This window comes from Protopterus annectens, chromosome 2.part0 (genome assembly GCF_019279795.1).
Source record: "Protopterus annectens isolate FY-2018-M chromosome 2.part0, PAN1.0, whole genome shotgun sequence".
Classification (NCBI taxonomy): Eukaryota; Metazoa; Chordata; order Ceratodontiformes; family Protopteridae; genus Protopterus; species Protopterus annectens.
This window is the reverse complement of record NC_056728.1, coordinates 1342652568-1342675769: the sequence shown is the minus strand read 5'-3', so window position 1 is coordinate 1342675769 and position 23202 is coordinate 1342652568. Positions and strand designations below refer to the sequence as shown.

Below are 23202 nucleotides of genomic sequence, written 5' to 3'. Positions count from 1 at the left end.
CTGGATCACATGATCAATTCTCTTAATTTACCCTTTGGACTGTCCGCTGTACCAAGAGCGTTCACAAAGTATCTAGCTCCATTTATAGCTCAATGCAGGCTACAAGGTATCCCATTTTTTCCATATTTGTACATCTTTGCAGAGTCTTTTTCAAAGTGTCAGGAATATCTCTCGTTGGTGAGAGATCTCTTGCATAAGCTGGGGTGGAAGAGATTCAAAAGTCTTGCTCGGCTTCCTCAGTCAGGATTGTGTTTCTGAGACGTCAACTAGACACCTCAGTTCAAAGAGCTTTTCTTCTGTATGAAAAAACTAGATCTTAATTTAATCTATTTTTAAGGTATTCCACTTAGACGTCTATCACTGTGCGGGAGTACCTCAGGCTTTTTGATCTCATGGTAGCTGTGATTCTCATGATAGCCCTGACAAGACTCCACAGGAGAAAGATACAGTGGTAACCAAAATCTCTTTGGTCCCAGCATCACTATCCTTTATCTTTTCAAATCCTAGTGCTCGGGTTTGTCAGAAGAGAAATCTTTTGGTGAAGACAACATATATCCTTAAATCCAGCTCTCCCCTTCTCCCTCCCTGCTCCAAAGCAGTCACCCACCACAGACTCTTCAAACTTTTCCTTGATTAGCAGTTTCCAGAGTGCTAAAAGTGCAGAAGGTGTGGAACACCAAGGACAGATGCAAGCAAATAAGTATCAAGAAGATGCTTGTCCTGATCAAGGCATTCAACTCTTTGAATGATCTTTGGTCCCAGGGACCTCTTCAGGTGGTCACAAATTATACCACAGTCATGTGGTACATAAGTAAGCAAGGGGGAACCACGTCATACTCACTTTGAATAGCTATATTAGCTTGAGAGATTGCTTCCCAGCACAGTCTCATTCTACAGGCATCCTACATTCCATCAGAGTAAAACTGTGGCACAGACAAGCTGATCAGGAACAGGGCAGACTTCCACGAATGGGAAGTAGATCAGGGGCTTTCAAGATTTGATCAGTCTGTGGAGGGTTCCTCAGGTAGATCTTTCTGTGAAAGCTAGCCTGAATCTTTGTAAGCTGGCCGATTTATATCCTTGGCAAGGTATAGCAACCCAGGTAGCTAAGGCTACTGCACCAGTGATCAACATCTACTGTTGTGGTAAATTTAACTTACATAGCAGAACTTTATTCGTAATCCTGTCTACACAGTTGAGTAGGCCTTTGTATGTAGCCCCATTACTGCAGATCTGGAACAGCTATACAAGTTACAAGGGTCTTTCCCCTCCCAGGTTGTCAGAAATCCATCAACAACTGCCTGCAGCCTGGCCCTATCCACGTAGTATAGGAAACCAGAACCATGCACCAGCTGTTGTTTGCTGTACAATCTGGCTAGTGTTGCTCCTCTATTGATGTGCTGATCATCTTACCGAGTTGAACAAAATAAACACAAATGTAAAAAGAAAAGAAAAAAAGAAATCAAAATCTGGTGGTGTAGAAGAACACTACTAGTTAAGTCTGGCAACACACACACAGTTCCCACATACAGCCGTGATGTTTCAGCCAGTGGTAGTGCTCACACAACTGGATCACCTTATTTTGTATGTGGTCATGGTTTACCTGTCTGGAGTCATGGGCAGTGAGCCAGACATTTTTATGATTAGCTGCTGCCTATGACTGTGGACTACAGGGGAGGGGGGGCACTCAAGCCTCCTACTAATACAGAAGTCTTCAGGGAGCTTCTGCCATGTGTTACACATACATTGCTGTACTTCCTGCTTGAGTTACCTACAGGGTATACATTTATGGAGACTGATGCTGGTGTGTATGTGCACTTGGCATGATTCATGGAAGTAATGTGGAGGTATCTCCTTAATACAATCTGTTTATGAATACTGTTCAATACATGATTACATAGTGTGCACAACCATTTTGTTTGTGTATTGTTTGAATATAATGGCTGTTTTTTGTCAGTTAACATCCTTTTTTCTGCCTGCTCAGCCATTTCACTCACCCTTTGCTATACTTTTCAGACATTGAAAGTAGAAGGTGGAACTATGTCTGTAAAATGGGATTGTAGCATCAGTAGCTGTTTTTCGTCTTCATTGTCTGTTAGCATAGGATGATGATGATGAGTCAGACATTATTTTTCTTTGCTCTTCCACACAAATTTATCCAGCAGACTGCTGAATGTGTCTTCCTTTTTTTTAACTAGAAGGACTTTTGACTTGCATCATATAGTAGCGGTCTTTGTTATGTATTTTAGGAATACAGCCTGGAATTCTGCCTAATTAACTCTTCCACTGCAAAAATACTTCTGGGAGTACTAGATTTGTGATTGCCAGCATTACTTACTGAATACTGTTTAGAGAGCCCATGTTATTCCTTCCTCTCTCTAATCTCACCTGCTTGGGATGCTTCACCCGTTAATGTTCTAGCAGCAGAACCAACTGTTAGTAATATTTTTTATTGCTTGCTATAAATACGTCTTCTTGCAGGTGTAGCCACCTCTGTTTAAAAAGGTCAAGAATTAGGTGATCAGAGGGTATGTTTCCCTTTCCACCCATGTTACAGGGTGCCATGCACAGGACAGATGGCTCTGTGCCCTAGGTCTGGGGTTGAGAATTTGAGAAAAATTTTCAAGGAAGGGCACAGGAAAGGTCTGGCTGTACAGTTTTAGTGCATAGATAACTCTTAAAATCCATTCATCTGGTGAATACTGACACGTTTACTATTGTTTCATTATTTCTCTTTAGCTCAGAATAATTTACATTATAATTCTGTTAGCTTTTGCTTCTCAGATCAGGTATATCATTCCCCCCTCTTGAAATCATTTTTTTTTAGTTCAGTAGTTTTATTTTGTATGAGCTAGGTTTGTTTAAATATATATCATTATTTAATTGCTGCTTTTTTCTTGCTTGAAATTCCTATTTGTAGTCATTACAGTTGTGTTTCTGTTGTGATCATATTTACATGGGCTGTGTTTTCTTTTAATTAACTGTGCAGTACATTTTTTTCTGGGCAGCCAGTACTTTCTCAGATTAGAATTGGAGGCAGATAATTAACATGTTACTGCAGTATTTGCTCTGTTTGGTTGAGTCTCTGAGTAATTTCAGGCCTTACTTTAAATGTGAGAGCCAAGTGCAATAATGTGTTCTGTTGTGTACTCCTGTACTGTACTTTATCCCCTTTTACTCCCACTGTTGATTTGTTTTTCTGACATTTTCTGTAGGCTGTGGCACCATTGCAGCGGTCTTTGGAGATTCGTGAAACAGCACTGGACCCTGACCATCCTAGTGTGGCTCAGTCACTGCACCAACTGGCAGGTCTGTATGTTCAGTGGAAGAAGTTTGGAAATGCTGAGCAGCTTTACAAGCAAGCACTAGAAATCAATGAAAACGCTTACGGAACTGAGCATCCAAGGGTAGGACGTGAGCTTGATTCACTGGCAATGCTGTATCAGAAGCAAAACAAGTAAGAAGTGTTCTGTTTGCCTTCTAATCCTGTGCTAAGACATTACTACTTAAGAATTCTTGAAACTGTACAGGTCATTGACAAAAATCATTGTTTGTCATTAAGTTTTAGGAAGAATGCTCTAGAATACTTATGCTCTAGAATGCTTGTCTTTTAAAGTTATGGAGGAAGGGGATTACTCAGAGAAACTACTCTGCATGTGAGATAAGTGGCAGAGAACCTACATGAGGAACAGCCATTAAGCGAGTACTGCACTCCATTACTTCATTAGGTACTGCCTTTGAAGGAAGTGATGCACAGAGTTGTTTTGCCAGTTTGTCATGGATTATTTTACTCCTTACTCTGTGAGTGCTCAGTTTATCATGTCCCATTTACACCTACTTTGGTATGGCCGCAGATTGTGTTACAGTACCTCAGTTAGTTTTGTTGCATCTGGTCTACTCTAGACAGTCAGATTTCAGGTGCCTAAAAAGCTAAGGAAAAGAAACAAAAATACCGGCTTTCCTTGACATAGCAGTGCTCCATTTGAAGAATGTGACAAGTTATGGACTACCATTATGAATATTAAACCAGTGTAAAATGCTATCACAACATGGATTGTAGTGAAATCTTTCCCATGGTTATCTGCATTCTTAAAATCCTCTACACTGAGGAAGGTTATGAATATTAAATCAGTGTAAAATGCTATCACAACATGGATTGTAGTGAAATAGTTCCCATGGTTATTTGCATTCTTAAAATCCTCTACACTGAGGAAGGTTAGTATTATTTCCTGCTTGTGGAAGTGGGTGTGATGTGAGATTAGAAATGGAATAGACAGATTCATAAACTCTCCATATGACATACTAGACCTGACAAAAGAGAGCATCCTGGCCCCAATATTGATGAATGTATGATTCCTAAACACAGTCTTGCACCTGTATGGAGGTGTTTGGTGCAATGACAAGTGAAAACAGCAGCATACTAAACAGTTGTAGTAGTACATTACAGTGACACACTGCATGCCTTTGATAGTAGGAAAACCTAGGTGAAATGTGTGGCACACAGTAAGGTTGGCATTCTGTGACGTGTTATACTGCATGGCATAGGAATGAGATAATTTCTTTTTGGGGAAGAGGAAGAGATGGATGAAGAAAATAATCCAGAGGGCATCAGTCATAGCATACTCTGCACCCTGCATTTAGTTAGTCCAACTGGTACTGAGTAGAAGGAACATGGTAATGTAATTGTAATGTATACTTTGTATTCATATAGTAGATTTGGTGTTGGAGATGAGAATATAGTAATGAAAAGGCACACTATGCTTCCTGCATTTGAAGAACAGGTGTGGCACTTTGGAGGGTTGGATTTCACTGAATGAGAAAGGTGTACAGTACAGCACAGTGTGTGTTATACGTATGTTAAGTACAGTACTTGCACTCAAAATACATGTGTATGGGGGATTAGGAATGGGAACGAAACTGCATAAGTTTGCAATGCAACCACACTCATACAGGTGTGTATGCATGTATGTATAATGCACCATCCAGTTACAAAGGTAAATTGTGGACAAGTTCAGCTGCTGTACTACTCAGGAGTGAACTGTATATTTTGTTGATTAATTCATTCATATGTATTACCTGGCATGTGCATCTGATTTGTGCTTCATTCTCTGTATTTTACATCACAGCGGTACATAGTGCTGCAACTTTTGTATGTTAGCTCTTCTGTTTGCTGCTGTCCTGTAACTGTAGTGACAACTCTTTACTGGTGTAGTGACAGAAGCCTGATGTTGTGTGTTTCTCCCTCATATTTCCATGCCATCTATTTTATGAACAGCTTATCCTTCTTATTATTACACTTTTTATCGCTAATATATATGTATGTGTGTTTGTGTGTGTATTCCAAGATCTATAATTGTGTGTGTGTGTGTGTATATATATATATATATATATATATATATATATATATATATATATATATATATATATATATAAATACAGGTCTATATTATTTCAGGGAATAAAACAACCACCAGTGTAACAAAACCAAATAAAATAAATCCAAAACACTGGAGCAACAGAGGAAGACACCAACCAAAATTAGTATAAAAACTTCTTTATTCAACGCTTTTGTCTGAAGGACTAATTCAGAAATAAAAATGCATACATTTACCACACATTTTATACAAAAACCATGTCCCTCCCAAAATCCCAATTAAATACTAAATCAATTAAGCAACAAATCAGCATTTAAATACACGTTTGTAACTTGTTAGTTAACATACAAAAAAATATAAAAATGCAACAGTTAAAACAAGGCAAATATGCTTACTATCTGTTAAAAAAAAACATTTAATATTAATGAATTAATTTAAACCTGCGGGATTGTCAGCCCCCAGTCTAAGCTGCCATAGTGACTCTTTCCTTTCCACTCTATTTTTTAAGTTGCCCCCCCTTAGGTCAATATGTTCCAAGACAGTAAAGGAATTTTTTTTTATATGAACTACATTGAATGGAATGTCTGAACAATGCATTTTTATCATCCTTCGTATTAATAGACATTTATACATGCCCCTGGGCTTACCAGTAACTGGCATGGCTACTAAAGTCTCATTTTTTTCAAGCATACTCTTAATAACCGTGTTTTGGATTTATTTCAGGGAATGCTTAAAATAGCGAATGCTGTTTAATCGACACAATAAATTTGAAATCCCTAAATCTCGAACATACAGAACACCGATTTTTTTCCCAGGGAAAAAAAAAAATAGCTGATTATAATTTAAAAAAAAATCCAAACAAAAAATAAAATGGGGGGCTGTGCCCCCTACTTAAATACACCAACTCCGGGATCGGACTACAGTGGAGGAAATGGCAAAGTCCTGAACACAGTCCAGTGATTAATTTCTGTTCTGTGTGTTCGGGATTTAGAGATTTCGACTTTATTGGGTCGCTTAAACAGCGTTTGCTATTTTAAGTATTCACTGAAATTATATATATATATATATATATATATATATATATATATATATATATTAGTGCCACTGCAGTGGATCTGTTTGACAGGTGAGAAGCAATAGAGTATTGATATTGCACAGTTGGTAATTAACCTCTGTCTCTAAAATATTTGCATTCAGAGTCTTTATGGGGATGTTCTGGTAGAGCTTTCTTGAAGTCCACAAGGAATTCTTCACACCTTATTTCTGGAGAGAGATTGTTCCATAACACAGGGCCTAGTTTGGAAAACGCTTGCTTGCCTACAGTGGTTTTGAAAGAAGGTCTAGTTAGAGAAATGCTGCCATTGTAGGATTTTTATTTCAAAGTGATTATTTATGTTCCCTCAAGTGGATTTTTAAAGAGGTATAACATTCTTCTTTTAGTATTATATGTCAGAATGGCTGTTAAATAATTTGATGTTTGAGTGACTGGGAGCCAGGTAGCAGTAGTGAAAATGTGAATCATCCAGCAATGCACATGTACAAATCTTGTTTGCAAGTATTAAATGGAAACCATATTCTGTCTTGGGAAGGAGCACCTTTACAGGCTAGTGACATTCTATATTCTGGGGGGAGAAGGTGGAACAGTCTGTAGCAGAGTTTCGGTTGTGAAAGGACCTTGTTATTGATATTGTTAGTCTGCATAGAGGAGGTAAGGCAGGGCTAAAAAGTTAGGCCTAAGTACTTGTATTTACAAATAAAAGAAGTTATGTTTTTATTGTATAGATGGTAAAAGCTAGTAAATGGTGAGATCTGTGGTGGAGGAGAAAAGCATAACATTAATTGTGTTGTGATTTAGAGGTTTGTAAGAAAAGAAATGAAGCTAAAAACGTAAACCAAATATCAAATATACCTGAAAATGAGGAAAAAATAGAAGGTCAGGCAGGAATATGAACATGAATACTGACTGTGTCAAGCAAATAATATGACCTTAGTAGAATGCATAATGCAATACTTCAGCCAGGTGGCAAAAACAATATATGGGGATGCAGGTACATAAAGGGCACCTAAATAAAACTGGTATGTGTTTTTTTATTTATTTTACATTTGTTGACCGGGCTAGTCTAACTGGATGGATGTATGCCCAGTTTCAGTAGAGGCCCGGGGAGATAAGCTCCGTGAAAACAAAATTCATATATACAATGCACATTGCAGGTACAATATAGAATTATCAAAGAGGGCAGAATTCATAACACTGTGCAAAATGCAGGTACAATACATAATATAATAAAGAAGGCAGCTTATTGTGTAATTATACTAATAAAAAGTTGTCACAATAATAAGTATCCACAGAAGATGTGAGTAACGTTATCTAGAAGGGAAAGGTGACGTTGTTAAGGAAAATAGAACTTGTTAATGAGAAGTAGAGGGTATGCAGAACCTAGTTAGAAGAGCTAGTTGATTAGTCAGGTTTGGTACAAGGGCATAACCAGTGTGTTCTGAGGAAAAGTTTATTTGTTTTTGAAAAGTGATATAGAGGAAAGCGAGGAACGTTCACTGGGAAGAAGGTTCCAGGATTTTCCAACAGTATTAGAGAAGAGAGTCCCCAGCCCTGTTGTTAGATTTACAAATATTTACTAGAAGTTTGTGACTATCATAAGGTCTTCAGATTATTATAGGGGATGATGAGGTAGATAGTATAGGAGTATTGGAAGGTTGGTAAAGGGTCTTATTGTCAATGGTCAGTTGGTGGAATTTAAGCTGATTTAGTAGTTCAAGCCATCCTAGCTGCTTTAGATTATAACAATAGTGGGTTCTGAATGGGTTGCCTGTAGCAAATTTGGCAATGTTATTGCAGGAGTTTTCCATTTTGTTGAAGTTATTCGTAGATAGATTAGTATATATGGGTGAGGCATAAAGGAGTCTAGAGATTAGATGAGTGTGAGCAATAGTTATTCTAGCTGCTGGAGAAAGGAAGGGTTTGATCCTGTAGAGAGCGCCAACTTTTCTGTTAATAGTTTTTAGAGTGTTACTGATTATGGGTGCCGAAGTTAAGGTTGTCTATGGTGATACCTAGTAGTTTGGTAGTTGGATCTGGAGATATGAGAATACCATTATTGGATGTTATTGTGAAATCTATTGGAGAGGACTTACGAGTTGGAGTAAAAAGGAGGAGTTTAGTTTTTGGGGATTCAAAACGAGGCAGCGCTGTGTAAACCATTGTTCTACTGTATTAAACACTTTTTAGGTAAGGGAGTGAAGCTCAGAAGTAGATGTGGCTGAGCATATTAGTGGGGAATCGTGTGCATATTGTATGTATGTAACTTGAGGAATTGCTAGGTGAAGGTCATTGATAAGTATAGAAAAAAGGAGGGGTCTTAATATGGTCCCTTGAGGGACATCAAGGTTAACGGGCAGGTGGTAGATATAATGTTATGCCATAGCACAGCCTGTTGTCTGTTATCTAAGTAGGACTGGAACCATTTTATAGCGAGTGCATCTAGTGACAGGGATTTGAGGATATTTGTAAGTATCTGGTAATTTACCATATCTAATGCCTTGGACAGATCGATAAACAGTGCAGAGGAAAGCATATTGTAGTTACGGTTTTTGTTAATACAGTCAGTAAAGGAAAGGTATATTATAGATAAATTAAACTGGAAGAACTCATTTAAACCAGGTAATAAAGTTCCCCAAGATTCACAATCCAGGAATTTTCTTTATGATTTAAAAACTCTTGTTTTCTGCACATTAGATGTAGCTCCATTAACCTTGTCAACGTCAGGAAAAAAACTGTAGCTGTGGAATTTACAAGATTGCATTGAAGCAATGCTGTCCTGATCCATCTGCACCCAATGTTGCCAAGATACAGTGCTATCTGCTGCTTCAAGGAACAGGTCATGTGCTCCACATAGGATGCCTTACAAGTGCAGATGACATTCAGTAGAACCTGTTAATTAAATGTCTGATCTCGTACATATTGGATGTATTCAGAGAAGTAAATTGCTTTGATTTACAGCTATTGCTATAGTAAATACATATTTCACATTGAAAACAACATTTCACAAACTTATTACTCTACTATTATTACCTTAGGTTGCAGAGGGCTAGGAGTGTGGACCGTAAACAGCTATGGATTTAATGTTTATGTTTTTAATCATGTGAGTATTGTCATGTGATTTTAACGCATCTTAAATTAGTGAAGGGATTATTAATGTAATTAGCTTTGATGAAGCTGCATGTTTGCATGAAAACCAATATAATACAATTTTATATATGGATGAAAGCCTTTTTTCATTCTTCAACCTCCTAATGCTGGTGTTCTTTGGTGGAATTACTTATTCATCACATTTGCACGAGTGATATTGTGTTTCATTTGTCCTTGCAGTAGTTTGATGTGGTTTTATGTGAATTTTGAGTGCTAGCCTTTGACTGTTTGTTGAACCAGTAAATCATTTTGTCAACTCTGATGGAATTGTGCAAGATTCAGTCTTTCTTATCAGCAAGCAAGGATGACCTCCAATGTTTTATTTCCTTGGACTGGCAGACTACTTCCTGGTATATCATTATCTTCACCCTTGCAGTCAGGCAACATTCAAGAGCCATTCGGCAAGCTCATAGAGGCATTGTAACAGCTTTAATTGGGGATCTGTAATATTAAAGGGCATGTAATATTAAAGGGCAGATTCATGAATGATTGTACTAAGTGTACACTAGTTGTACACGTTCTGTATTAATACCACATTTTTGTGCTGTTTCTTCCTTCAGAAAGATTGCACTAAGTGTACGCGTAGTCTACACATTGTGGTAACCTTTTATGAATTACCCTCAATATTTAAGGTTGAAAGTAAGTCAGTAAGAAAGCTAAAATGAGGAGGAAGAAGGTGGGAGCTATGTTTGTGTTGTCTACTCACTTAGAATGGTGTAGACTTAGTGTAGGTGTTCCTGAATCTGGCCTTAAATGTTTCAAAGCATTTATTGAAGATTATAAAGCTTCATGGGGATTAAGAGTTAGACTCCAACCTGGGTTTGTCAGACTGACAGAGTACCTGTCTCCAATAAATTCCAGCCTCCTGTTGCCTATTTTTATTCCCTTACAATCATCCAAATTGATAAAATCTTCTTTCTCAATATCTCTTAATATAAGGTGGATATAAAAGTGTTAAATGCCAGGTTTTTGTGATATAAAAAAATTAGACCGCATTAAATCATTTCAAAACTTTTCCCACCTTTAACATGACCTATAACCTGTACAATTCAATTAAAAAACAAAGCTGTTAGGAGAAAAAATATAAAAAATAAAAAACGTACAATAAGCTGGTTGCATAAGTGTGCACGCCCATAAACTAATACTTTGTTGAAGCACCTTTTGATTTAATTACAGCATTCAGTCTTCTTGGATAGGAATCTATCAGCATGGCACATCTTGACTTGGCAATATTTGGCCACTCTTCCTTGCACAAGCGCTCCAATTCTGTCAGATTGCAAGGAAATTTCTTGTGCACAGCCCTCTTCAGGTCACTCCACAGATTTTCTATTTGATTTAGGTCTCAGCTTTGACTGGGCCATTCCAAAAATTAAATTTTCTTCTGGTGAAGCCATTCTTTTGTTTATTTGGATGTATGATTGGGGTCATTGTTGTGTTGAAAGGTGAAATTCCTCTTCATCTTCAGCATTCTAGCAGATGCCTGAAGGTTTTGGGCCAAAAGTGACTGGTATTTGGAACTGTTCATAATTCCCTCCACCTTGACTAAAGCCCCGGTTCTAGCTAAAGAAAAGCAACCCAAAAGCATGATACTGCCACCATCATGCTTCACAGTGGGGATGGTGTTCTTTTGTTGATGCAAAGTGTTTTGCACCAAACGTACCTTTTGGAATTGTGGCCAGAAAGTTCAACCTTGGTCTCATCAGACCATAACACATTTTCCCACATTTTTTTGGGAAACTTGTATTGTTTTGCAAATTTTAGCTGGGCCTGGATATTTTTCTATGTAAGAAAAAGCTTCCTTTTTGCAACCCTACCCCATAGTCCAGACATATGGAGAATATGGGAGATTGTTGTCACATGTAGTACACAACCAGTACTTGCCACAAATTCCTGCAGCTCCTTCAGTGTTGCTGTAGGTCTCTTGACAAGCCTCCCTGACCAGTTTTCGTCTTGTCTTTTCATCAATTTTGGAGGGACGTCCAGTTCTTTTCAATGTCACTGTTGTCCCATATTTTCTCCAGTTTTTGATAACTGCCTTCACTGTGTTCCATGGTAAATCCAGTGCTGTGGAAATTGTTTTTTACCCTTCTCCTCACTGATGTCTTTCAACAATGAGATCCCTTTGATGCTTTGTAAGCTCTCTGCGAACCATGGCTTTTGCTGTAGCAGGCAACTGAGTAAATGTCAGGAAAATCCTACTAGGACAGCTGAAATTTATTTGGGGTTTATCAGTCTCTTTAATTGATGGCAGGTGTGTATCCAAGAAGACTGAATGTTGTAATTAAATCAAAAGGTGCTTCAACAAAGTATTAGTTTAAGGGTGTGCACACTTATGCAACCAGATTATTGTACATTTTTTATTTTTTTCCCTTAAAATTTGTTTTTCAATTGAATTGTACAGGTTATAGGTCACATTAAAGGTGGGAAAAGTTTTGAAATGATTTATCATGGTCTTGTTTTTTATATCACAAAAACCTGGCATTTTAACAGGGGTGTGTGTACACTTTTTTATATCCACTGTAATTTTAAAAATAATTTGTTACCATATAAATATAATATGCTTATGGTTCTTATTTTTCTCCTTAAGGGCCTACATCCAGTCGTCCTCTCTCTTTTTTGTGAACACTCCCTCCCCCATTTCAACATTATTTCCTTCTGTTTTTGTCATCATCTACTTGTGTTATGTATATGAGCCTTAATTATGTAGCTGTACAGTAGCCCTTCAAATCTTGTAATCCTAAATCACCTTTTTATATGGGGAGAAACAACTTATTCCAATTAACTTTTGCCTTTTTTCCCCTCCCAAATAAATTCCTTCAATTCTTTATTAATTATAGACCTCGGCAACTTCTCTGGTTGACAAACCTATGCTTGACCTGTATATAATACAAAGGGCTGAGAAAAAGTTTCACTGCTTGCATGTTACTATTCTTAGGCAAAAGTTTCCAGGTCCTCTGTGTTGTTTACTGTATTCCCACATATTGTTGCTGCCATATACCTAAATTACTTCATCTTATGTCCCCATAAATATGAATATTACTGAACCAGTTCATGTCTGGGGACATAGCTTGTCCCTATAGCCTTTGTTTTATCTTCATTATTTTTAGCCTTAAGAAAAACGTGCACTGGCTCACTTTAAATTTAATACACAAGACTGTACACTATTCAATACTGAAGTGCTGTATGCTACTAGGAATGCATCTACTTGCAGAAGCATTCCCTTCAGAGGTAGGTACTAGGCTGTCAGCCCAAGGGCCTACGTAAGCCTAGCCAACAAGGTTCCCTGGCTTACGCCACCCAAGAAAGTTATTTTCCTGTGCTACTGTCAAGCAGAGACACAGAAGTGATCTCTGTGCTGTATTTCCCATTTCCCATCCACTCATCAAGATTTTTCTTGAAGAGTGCTAATGAAGAACTTTGCTTGACATAGATGGGTATCCTGATGTTCTTCGTGTTTCACTGTTGCAGTCATTACATTTGGGTAATCCTGCTGGCAGGTTGCCCTCAGCCAGCCTGAATTCCAAAGTCTTGGGTCCTGCATTGGCTGCTGTCGCCCCTTCCCTGACGTCAGGTCGTCAGGGGTATAAAAGAAGCAGCTGACGCCGTTTTCTTCAGCCTTTCTTGCCACGCGGTGCTCGAAGCAGAAGCAGTTCGCAAGTGCCGGTCAGCCGACTCCTGAGATTTTCGTATTTGAGTTTCAGATCTGAAGTCTTCAATAAAGCTAAGTACCCCGTTGGGGAAACTTTTTTCTTGCTCCAGACCGATGTCAGAAAAAGTTAATAACTGTATTTCTTGTGGGAAGCAAATACCTCATAAGGATTTTCATTCTTACTGTATTCCTTGCCTAGGCCCTGACCACAACGTTTCTGGTTGTTGGTTTTGTGCTAGATTCAACCAATGCACTATTAAGCGTCGGCATAATTTTGCTTTAAACTTTTTTGGACGCCGATTTAATTACCCTGAAATGTCGTCTGATAGCCATCCGACTACCAGAGTTTACAAAAAACGCAAAGAAAAGGATAGAGAAAAACAATTGAGGCCCAAAACCGACGGTGACGCTTCTCCTAAGTCAGTCGCCGGTTCTCATTGAGGCGCTTTCGCAGCCCCTGACGCCCGCTACTTTAGAGTCACAGGCCGCTACCGACTCCCATGTGGAGTCGGCCATGCAGCTGGATACTCAAGGTATTAGAGCCTCGGAGGCTAGTCCCTCAGATGGGTCCGGAGCCGCTCAACAGGTACTGGCTTATGAGGATGTATTCAGGCCTAAACATCTTTACATTAAAACAACTTCAGCTTCAAAGGCAAAGAGTAAAACACCTTCTAAAGCAAGGAAACAAACTCAAGAGCCACGTGGACAGTCCTCTATGCCCAAAAAACAGATGCTCAAAATGGCCAAAGACTTGATTACCTTGATCAGGGATTCCCATCCCCCTCCTGATAAGAGGACTAGGCAAGACACTGACTATGAATTCAGATCAGGTTTCTATTTCTTCTGATTCCTCTTCTGAACATGAATATTGTCCCCCCCCCCCCCCAATGGGGATTCTGATGCTGAAGAATCTGTACCTTCAGCATCTCCTGAGGACTATTCCTTTGGGGAAACCTTGCACACCATGAGGGAGCTTTTCCACTGGGAAAGCCAAGATTTTTCAGAATCTAAAAAGAAGCGCAGGGATTATCTATTACTACCTCAGCACAGGCCTTTAGCCATTCCACCTGTGTTAGAGATTGTAGATGATGTGTTTTTGGAGTCTAGTCTGACCCCTGACTCCTTACCCCCAGCCCCTGCTAAGCCTGACAGATATTACAGGGTTCCTGACTCACACAAATTTCTTTTCAAAAACCCTGCTGCTGACCCAGAAACTATATCACAAGGTCTAAAAGGGGTTAAGGCTTCCACTGCAAAAAACCCAACCCCTCTGACAGAGATTCAAGGGCACTGGATAGATGGGGAAAAGGTTTACACCTCTGCAACTTTGGAAATAAGGGCCTTAAACTGTCAATTTCATATGCTTAAGTATCAGCAACATGTCATGGGATTGCTTAAACAGAAAATGTTGTTAAATTCTGAATGTGCAGAAAACAAGGAAATGCAGGATTTATTGTATGCAGCAGAACAAGGTGGAAAACATTCTTTGCAATGTGGTTTTGATTCTTTAGAGGCCTCCTGCAGGGCCGCAGTTACAGGTTCTGTAATTAGGAGGCATGCATGGTTAAAGGAACAAAGTCTGCCTGATCATGTTAAAGTTAAATTACTAGATGGACCTTTCTGTCTCATTCAAGCAGAGAACAAGGACATTCTTCTTCAACATCTGGCATTTGTGAAAAGACTTCTAACATGCCTAGGGTACACAGTCAACAAAAAGAAATCAAAACTAGTACCCTCATAAGAGGTAATATTCCTGGGTGCAAGCTTGAATACAACTGCCCAGATGGCTTATCTCATGCCAGACAAACAAAGGCAACTGACTACCTATTTCAAAATGTTGGCAACAAAGGCCCAGTTGTCTGCAAGAAAAAATTCTGCAGGCTTTGGGCTTCATGGCATCTTGCAGCCTACTAATTCCATATGCAAGACTGCATGTGAGGAAACTTCAATGGTACCTAAAAAGTGTTTGGACTCAACATTGCCACAGCCTGGAAACAGTCATAACTCTCATTCTCTGTCTGCAACAGGAGTTTCGATGGTGGGCAAGGGCTTGTCACCATAACAAGGGACAGCCATTCACATTACCTCCAGCCAGGCAGACACTAATGACGGATGCGTCAGACTATGCCTGGGGAGCCCCCATGGCAGGAACATGCATTCAGGGCACATGGTCCTCAAACCAAATGCATCTACAAATCAATCAAAAAGAGATGTTAGCTGTTCAAAATGCCCTGACAGCCTTCAAGGACCTACTGCATCCGGGACAACTACTGATAAAGGCAGACAACACCACGGTCGTGTGGTATATAAACAAGCAGGGGGGCACACATTCTTACCCCCTTTGCAGACTAACCATGACCTTGTGGGACACAGCTTTGACTTACCAAGTACATCTGCAAGCACAATTCCTGCCAGGAAAGGAAAATACTCTGGCAGACGAACTAAGCAGAAATCCCATGGATCCCCACGAGTGGAAGCTGGATCCACAAGTCTAAAGCATGATAACAAGGAAATGGGGATGCCCAGACATAGATCTATTTGCCTCCCCTCTCAATTACCAACTAAAAAGATTCTGCACCAGGACTTATCCCAGACAAGCATGGAAAGTGGACGCCCTATCTTTCAGCTGGAAAAACCTATCAGTATATGCCTTTCCGCCACTGCTTCCCATCCCCAAGGTGCTCCTAAAGGTCAGACAGGAGAAGCCAAAGATAATACTGATTGCCTCAGACTGGCCACGTCAGTACTGGTATCCAATACTAAGAAACTTATCTCTATACCCAGCTAGGACCTTACCTCAAATACCTCGACTACTGTCCCAGCAAGACAATCAGATCATACACAGCCAACTCAAGACATTACACTTGGCAGCATGGCGAATAATGTGGTCACACAAAAAACACCTCTCAGTAAAGCTGTGGTGGATGTCATTCTGGAAGCCAGAAGGCCTAGTACTAGAAAGTCTTATGCTGGAAAATGGAAGAGATTCTGTGCCTGGAACCAGGCACAAGGAACTGGTACAGCGGTACCAAATATTTCTCAGATTTTGCAATACTTAACTGAGATGTTGGACAAAGGCCTATCTTTTTCATCAATAAAAATTCATGCCTCTGCCATTTCGGCTCATTACAATACAGAGCCACCACTTTTTTCTCACCCTTTATTAAGGCAGTACCTCAGAGGAGCCAAAAATTTAAGGCCCCCCAAGGAGACTACCAATACTTGCATGGGACCTCAGCTATGTCTTGGAAAAGCTCACCCTGCCTCCTTTTGAGCCAGCTGCTACTGCTGATATGAAGTTTTTATCTTGGAAAACAGCTCTGCTCTTAGCAATTACTTCTGCAAGACGAGTTTCTGAGCTACAGGCACTCGTGGCTGTGGAACCTTTCATCATTTTTCATCCAGACAGGGTCTCCCTGAGGACAAACCCAACATTTATGCCTAAAGTAGTGTCCAGTGTGGCTCTTAACCAAGCCATCCATCTGCCATCCTTTTACCCAAATCCACAAAACAACAGAGAGAGAATTCTGCATTCTTTGGACATACACAGACAGCTTAGATTCTGCTTGGACAGAACCAAAGCTTTCAGGAAGACAGAGCAATTACTAGTGGCATATGCTGCAGGATCACAAGGAAAGCCTATCTCAAAGCAGACTATATCTAAGTGGTTAGGCCACCGCATTCGTTTCTGCTGCTTACACCATGGCAAGCCAGTGCCTAAGGGCATTAGGCCCCATTCCACCAGAGCTGCAGCCATCTCAGCAGCCTTTCTCAGGGGAGTTCCAACCACAGACATTTTAGAGGCAGCTACTTGGAGTTCAGTGCACACCTTTACAAAGCATTATCATCTGCCACTCTACTCTAAATCCAGGGCAGGCTTTGCCACTGCAGTTCTGCAGGGCCTCAAAGCCGCTCCTACTGCTGTCTAGTTCCATCCTCCCAACCATAGCTTTAGGAATCTACCCAAATGTAATGACTGCAACAGTGAAACACGAAGAACATAGTACAGTTGTGTACACTTACCATAAATGTAGATGTTCGAGTCTATTCACTGTTGCAGTCCAGGTTACCCACCCGCCTTCTCCCTTTCTTATTTTGGATCTTATCTTTCCTTCTCTGATTTATACTACCTATGTGGTGTATTTGCTTATAGATGAAGGTAAAATTTATATTGGTGTATTTCTGAATATATATATATATATATATATATATATATATATATATAATTTGGCTAACCTTTTTGGGGACACCTGACATCTGGGGCAAGAAAAACTGAAGAAAATGGCGTTGGCTTCTTCTATATACCCCTGACATCAGGGAAGGGGCGTCAGCAGTCGACGCCTGACCCAAGACTTTGGAATTCAGGCCGGCTGAGGGCAACCTGCCAGCAGGATTACCCAAATGTAATGACGGCTTTCACCTTAACTCATGCTGATTTATTTTTAGGTTATTTTGGGGCTAACTACAGTTTTGGTGACTCCACCAGTCCCTATTTAGATTGAATGAGTATGTGGTGTAAAGGTTATTTGGATGATTTTTTGGTTAATTTGAAGAGAAGATTGTCTCTTTTAGGAGAGAATTATTCAAAATTGATTTCTGTCAATGTATGAATAGCTAAATTATTGAACGGCATATTTAGCACCATTCCCTTGTGGATATAAGTGTAACCATGTTATAGGGTACCACCATACAGCTTTATTTTATAAACCATTTGCATGGGCACCCTTGTAGTTACTAATAGTTGTCACCCCCAACATATGCAGTTCACAGCGTCCATAAATCCCTGTTTATGCATTTGAAAAATGAATTTATTTTAGTCATGATTATTGTACACTAAAGATCTTACCTCTCAACCTGGAGACATCAAAAATCTGGACAAACACCCATGAAAATAAGCTACAAATATGTATGCTGATTAACATACAAATTTGCATACATAGTTATGTAACCATGCCACTTCAGTGGAATTGTGGGATACCAACTTTCAAATGCAAACAGAAGAACAGACAACAAAATTATGGCCCCAGCCCAGACCCTGTAGTAAATGGCAACCATTTTTTAAATGTGTAGCAGTGATGTTCACTGGGAAGGGGGAAGATGATGAACCTTAGGATTTTGTTTTTGGTGACTTGCAGTATGTGGGTTTTGTGGTAAAAGTATGATATTTAATGGTAGGGAATATTCTAATCTTAGCAAAAGAATATTATCGTTTGCTAGGACATCCAAAAGTAATTCTCCATGGCCTACTGATCAGTGGCGTAGCATGAGTTTGTGCCACCCGGGGCTGTCTTTGAGTTTTCCCGCCTTCCCCTCAAAAAAAAAAAAAAAAAAAAAAAATTAATACGGGTTTATATTATAACATCAGATGTAGTTCTGATGAACAGATGAAGTTCTGTAATTAACGGGCAAAAGCACTTACTAGTGTTCATGTATTGGATAAAGGAAAATCCTTGGTTGATGTTTTTAATGAGTGCATTTGTTAAAATAAATAGACGACTATTTTGCCGATTTTTATATTCTGTGTGTGGTTCTAGTACTTCTACTAGTGGATCTATATTATAACATCGACAGGACAGAAGAGCGAATGCCCTTACATAGACACATGTTCATCAAAACCACTAAATCTCGAATGGCCAGAACAGCAATTTTTTTCCCCAGGGGAAAACAATCGCTGGGCCAAAAAAACAAATCCCACAGACAAAATAAAGTGGGGGGCTTCGACCCCCACACCCTCGCATGTGAAGGCTGTGCATCCCACACACCCCTACTTAAATATACCAACTCCGGAATCACACTAAAGTGCAGGAAATGGCAAATTCCCGACAATAGCCATGCGATTTTTTTTTTCCCTGGGAAAAAATCGCTGTTCTGGCCATTCGAGATTTAGTGGTTTCACTGAAGATATGTCGATATAAGGGCATTCTCTCATCTGCCTTGTCGACGTTATAATATAGACCCCCGCAGCCATTCCATTGTCCCATTACTTGGCTATTTCTCCCAGGGCTAACCATAAACACTGTAATGTGCATATGCTTTACTTCTATGATGATTATTTGGATTTCATTTAAAACTTTTATTTTACATTTTATAGCACAAACACTAATAAACGTCTGCTAAACAAAGCAATACAGTCTCACAGTGAAAAATAGACTTAGCATTAAAACTTCTCTGCCCTTGAAACTCACATTCATTACAACAGCATTGAAACCCACATTCAAAGAAAATGCATCTGACCAGTGGCAGACAAAGATTACCTTTGGGCTGTTTTCAAATCATAGGCCCCTTGCACACAGAATATACATGTGTTCTTTGATGCACCTTCCTGATTGTATTAAATTACATTCCTTGTATAATGCAGCACACTTGTTAGAGCACATTTTAAATTTATTGTTTTGAACATTTTTCCAGTAAGCAATGAAACAAAATGCACAAACCAGTAATGACAAAACTGCTCAATTCAGAACACTTTCATCTTAAAAGTCTACTCAAACTTCTGCAGTCCACCAGTATCAGTAAATATGCACAGTCTCTGCAGAAATAAAAGTCATCTAAATAATTCCACATTAAAGAGATCTGTAACTAATGAAGAGGTTGCTGTTAGCAAACAGCTTAAAATATTTCATTGTTTCATCTACAAATCTTTGAGGAATAAATTGCTTATGTTTCATTAAAAAACAAGATAAGCTAGTAGTATTACAATAGGGAATGGATGGCAAACTGATAACACATTCATAGTTACTAGGTATCACTGTCACAGAGGACATTTTTAGGAATGTAACACCCACCCCCTTTAAATGTACAACACAGTACAGTATTAGCAATCCATCTACAAACTGTGGGAGTAGAACGCACAGCCTTCTGCATCAAAAGCAAGTATTGTACCTGTTGTGCTACTAACAACACAAACAGACTTGGCATAAGTAGCACTAATCTTCTCTCCCCCTGAAGAACTATGCAGCATGAGAAATCTGGAAAAAGCCAACATTTATTGGGGGGGGGGCAAAAGCCCAAAACCAGGGACACATTTTAAACATTGCTTGTATAATCTTAGAAAAATTGCTAGAATAAAATGTTTTGCGTTACCATGTGTTTCATGAAAGATAGGAAGACTGAAGCTTAAGTGGCTATCATCATTTAGTGAATTCATTTATCACTGATTTGCCAGAAAACCACACATTTTAAGAGGAACAGACCAAACGTATGAGCCAGAAGTTCTGTAAAACTTTGGACAGTTGAAACTCTTGGTTAACTCCTTGAATCACAAGTGGTGGATATGGGTAGAGAGTTCAGGCTCTTGCTCCTTGTACCTAAGGTACAGGCTTTGAGTCTGAGTAACACCTAACAGGGGGCATTTTCACACACACACACACACACTTGTTTCTCCTGCCTAGTGATCACATTCTCTGCAGTCGTTAAGTAAATAAATAAAATAAGCTGTTCAGTCATTAAGTACACACTAAGCTATTAAGTAATTAAACAAACAAAAGAAGCTGCTGTTCAGTCACTAAGAAAATAAATATGTTTCTCCTAATCAAGGAAATAAATACGTTTCTCCTAATCACATCTCTGCAGCCATTAAAGAAGCTGGGAAATAAATGTTTCCCCTGATCACATTCTTTGCAGCCGTTAAAGAAGCTGGGAAATAAATATGTTTCTCCTGCCACTAAGTAAGCAAATAAATATGTTTCTCCTGCATAGTAATCACATTCTCTGCAACCGTGAAGTAATTAAAGAAAATAAACTGCTGTTCAGTCATTAAGCATAGACAAAGCCATTAAGTAATTAAATAAATAAAAGAAGCTGCACTTCACTCATATAAATGTTAAGTACACACGCATATGTTTGTAGCCGCCTTTCAGTAAAAGTAATCGCATTCTAAATGAAGCTGCTGTTAAGTAAAATTAATCACATAAAAGGTAAACTAAGCCTGCAGCTGCTAACTTTAAGTAAAAGTAATCACATAAAACGTAAGCTAAGCCTGCAGCTGCTAACATTTAAGTAAAAGTAATCACATAAAAGTTATGCTAAGCCTGCGGCCGTTAACGTTAAGTAAATAAATAAAAGAAGTTTGTCTTGTGGGTTTATGTTTTTTACCTGGAGCGGGAAAGAAAGATGTGCTGTGCACACACAAACCGGTCTACAGAAGCTGACGTCATGCACGCCCTGCACGTGATGGCATCAAGAGTAAAAAAAAAAAAGTTAAAGGGGCCACGTGGGAATTCGTGGCACCCCAATATTTTGCCCTCAAAACCAGTATTTACCGAGGAATTCGGTACAGTTGAGAGGTATGCTAAGTATTTGAAGCAGAGGTTTGTTCACAGATCATATCATCTGGCCTTTGTTGATGAAACTATGAAACAGGTGGACATTAAAACTGGGGTCCATTTGTTGGAGTACCAGGATAAGACACTGAGAAAAGTTCCTACATTTATCATTACATATGGAAGTAACATTTTAAGGATTAGGGAAGCTGTTCAGACAAGGCCAGTTCTGTTAAATGAGACATTTCTGAGTAATTATTTTGCCTAACAATTGCAAATTTACATACAGAAAGGGGTAAAACTTTAGCTTAGCTGCTTGGTTATCATAAGCAAAGAAGGCATCCTTCAATCTCAAAGGATCTTGGCTTCTGCTCTCCTTGCCAAGGTGGTTTCATACATATTGAGTGCTTTCTTCAATTCCCGTTTCCTGGCAGTCTTGTCTGAGGCAAGAGAAGTCCAGGTGTTTACACTTATGGAGAGAGTGTTGCGATCACTCTTGCATATGTTCTTGTAGCACAGTTTGGGTTGCCCTTTCAGATTGTTTCCAGATTTTAGCTCTCCAAAAAGGAGGCCTTTCAGTATTTGGCCATACGTGTGAGACATGACCCAACCAGGGCATATTGTCTCTGTTTCACAAGGATGAATATGGAGGTGGTGCCTGTCCTCTCAAGCACTTGCTGTTGGAGATCTTTTTCTGCCATGAGATACCACGTATGGGGCTAAGGCAGCACATATGGAACACATTGAGCCAGTGCTCCTGTTTTGAGCACATACTCCATGTTTCACTGGCATACAGTAATGTGCTCAAAACACAGGCTATGTAACCCTGCACTTTGGTGTGTACATTGAGCTTATTAGCAGCTCATAGTCTGTTGGCCTGGAAATGTTGTGTAACAAAATACAAGAACTTCCTGCGCGAGTGCAATGCACGGCTCTAAGGATCCACTTCAAGTAAAATTAAAAAACAGAGCCAGCAAACTGTATACTGATGAATATTTATTATAAAACAGCAAAATTAAATGACAGACCGGTTTCGGCTGGCAATTCACACACAGCCTTCTTCAGTGTGAAAGAAATCATCCAAAACTGTTGTTTAAATAATCAAAAGACAGAATATGATTGGTTAACCTAAAATTGCTCATTGAGACCTGGTGGGAATAAACCCCCTAACTTAATAATCCATTTCCTCTCCTTAGAGTTTAGCAAAGAGTGTAGACCCGTTTTGTTCAACTTCTTGCCTTTAATAATATCAATAATGGTAAAAGAGAACTTTGCAGTGGGATGTATGATATGATGTTTGTACAGTGCATTTTGAACTTTACATTTTTTAATGTTGCTAATGTGTTCAGAAATCCTGAGTCGCAGTGGCTGTGACGTTTGTCCTATATAAAATGACCCACAGAAGCATGTGGCCAAATATTTGACCCAGTCGGAACTACAATTAGCAAAAAAATTAATGTCATACACCACAGAAGAATTTCTACTGGAAAATTGCTTGGTTTTATTGACTTTGTTGCAATTGGAACAATGGCCACATGGAAAACAGCCAATAAGAATACCTTCTGTTAGTGTGGTTTGTATATGGTGTTCTGTTCCGGAGTCATGTGCATGTTTATAATGGTTAAAACAACCACTTAAATTCCTACCCTTCCTGAAGGAGAACAGACATCTTTCAGGGATGATATTGGATACCTCAAGATCATATTGTAAAAT

The 23202-nt window shown here is 39.2% G+C and overlaps 1 protein-coding gene across 1 annotated transcript in view; it reads left to right on the top strand.

Moving 5' to 3' along the window:
* NPHP3 (nephrocystin 3) overlaps positions 1-23202 on the top strand; it is a gene marked incomplete at its 5' end in the record, with an annotated part of 1580737 nt that overhangs the window by 1238336 nt on the left and 319199 nt on the right. The window contains one exon of the mRNA XM_044060401.1: positions 3216-3457. Within this exon, the coding sequence (XP_043916336.1) occupies positions 3216-3457 (242 nt within the window). The remainder of the gene's footprint in view (positions 1-3215; positions 3458-23202) is intronic.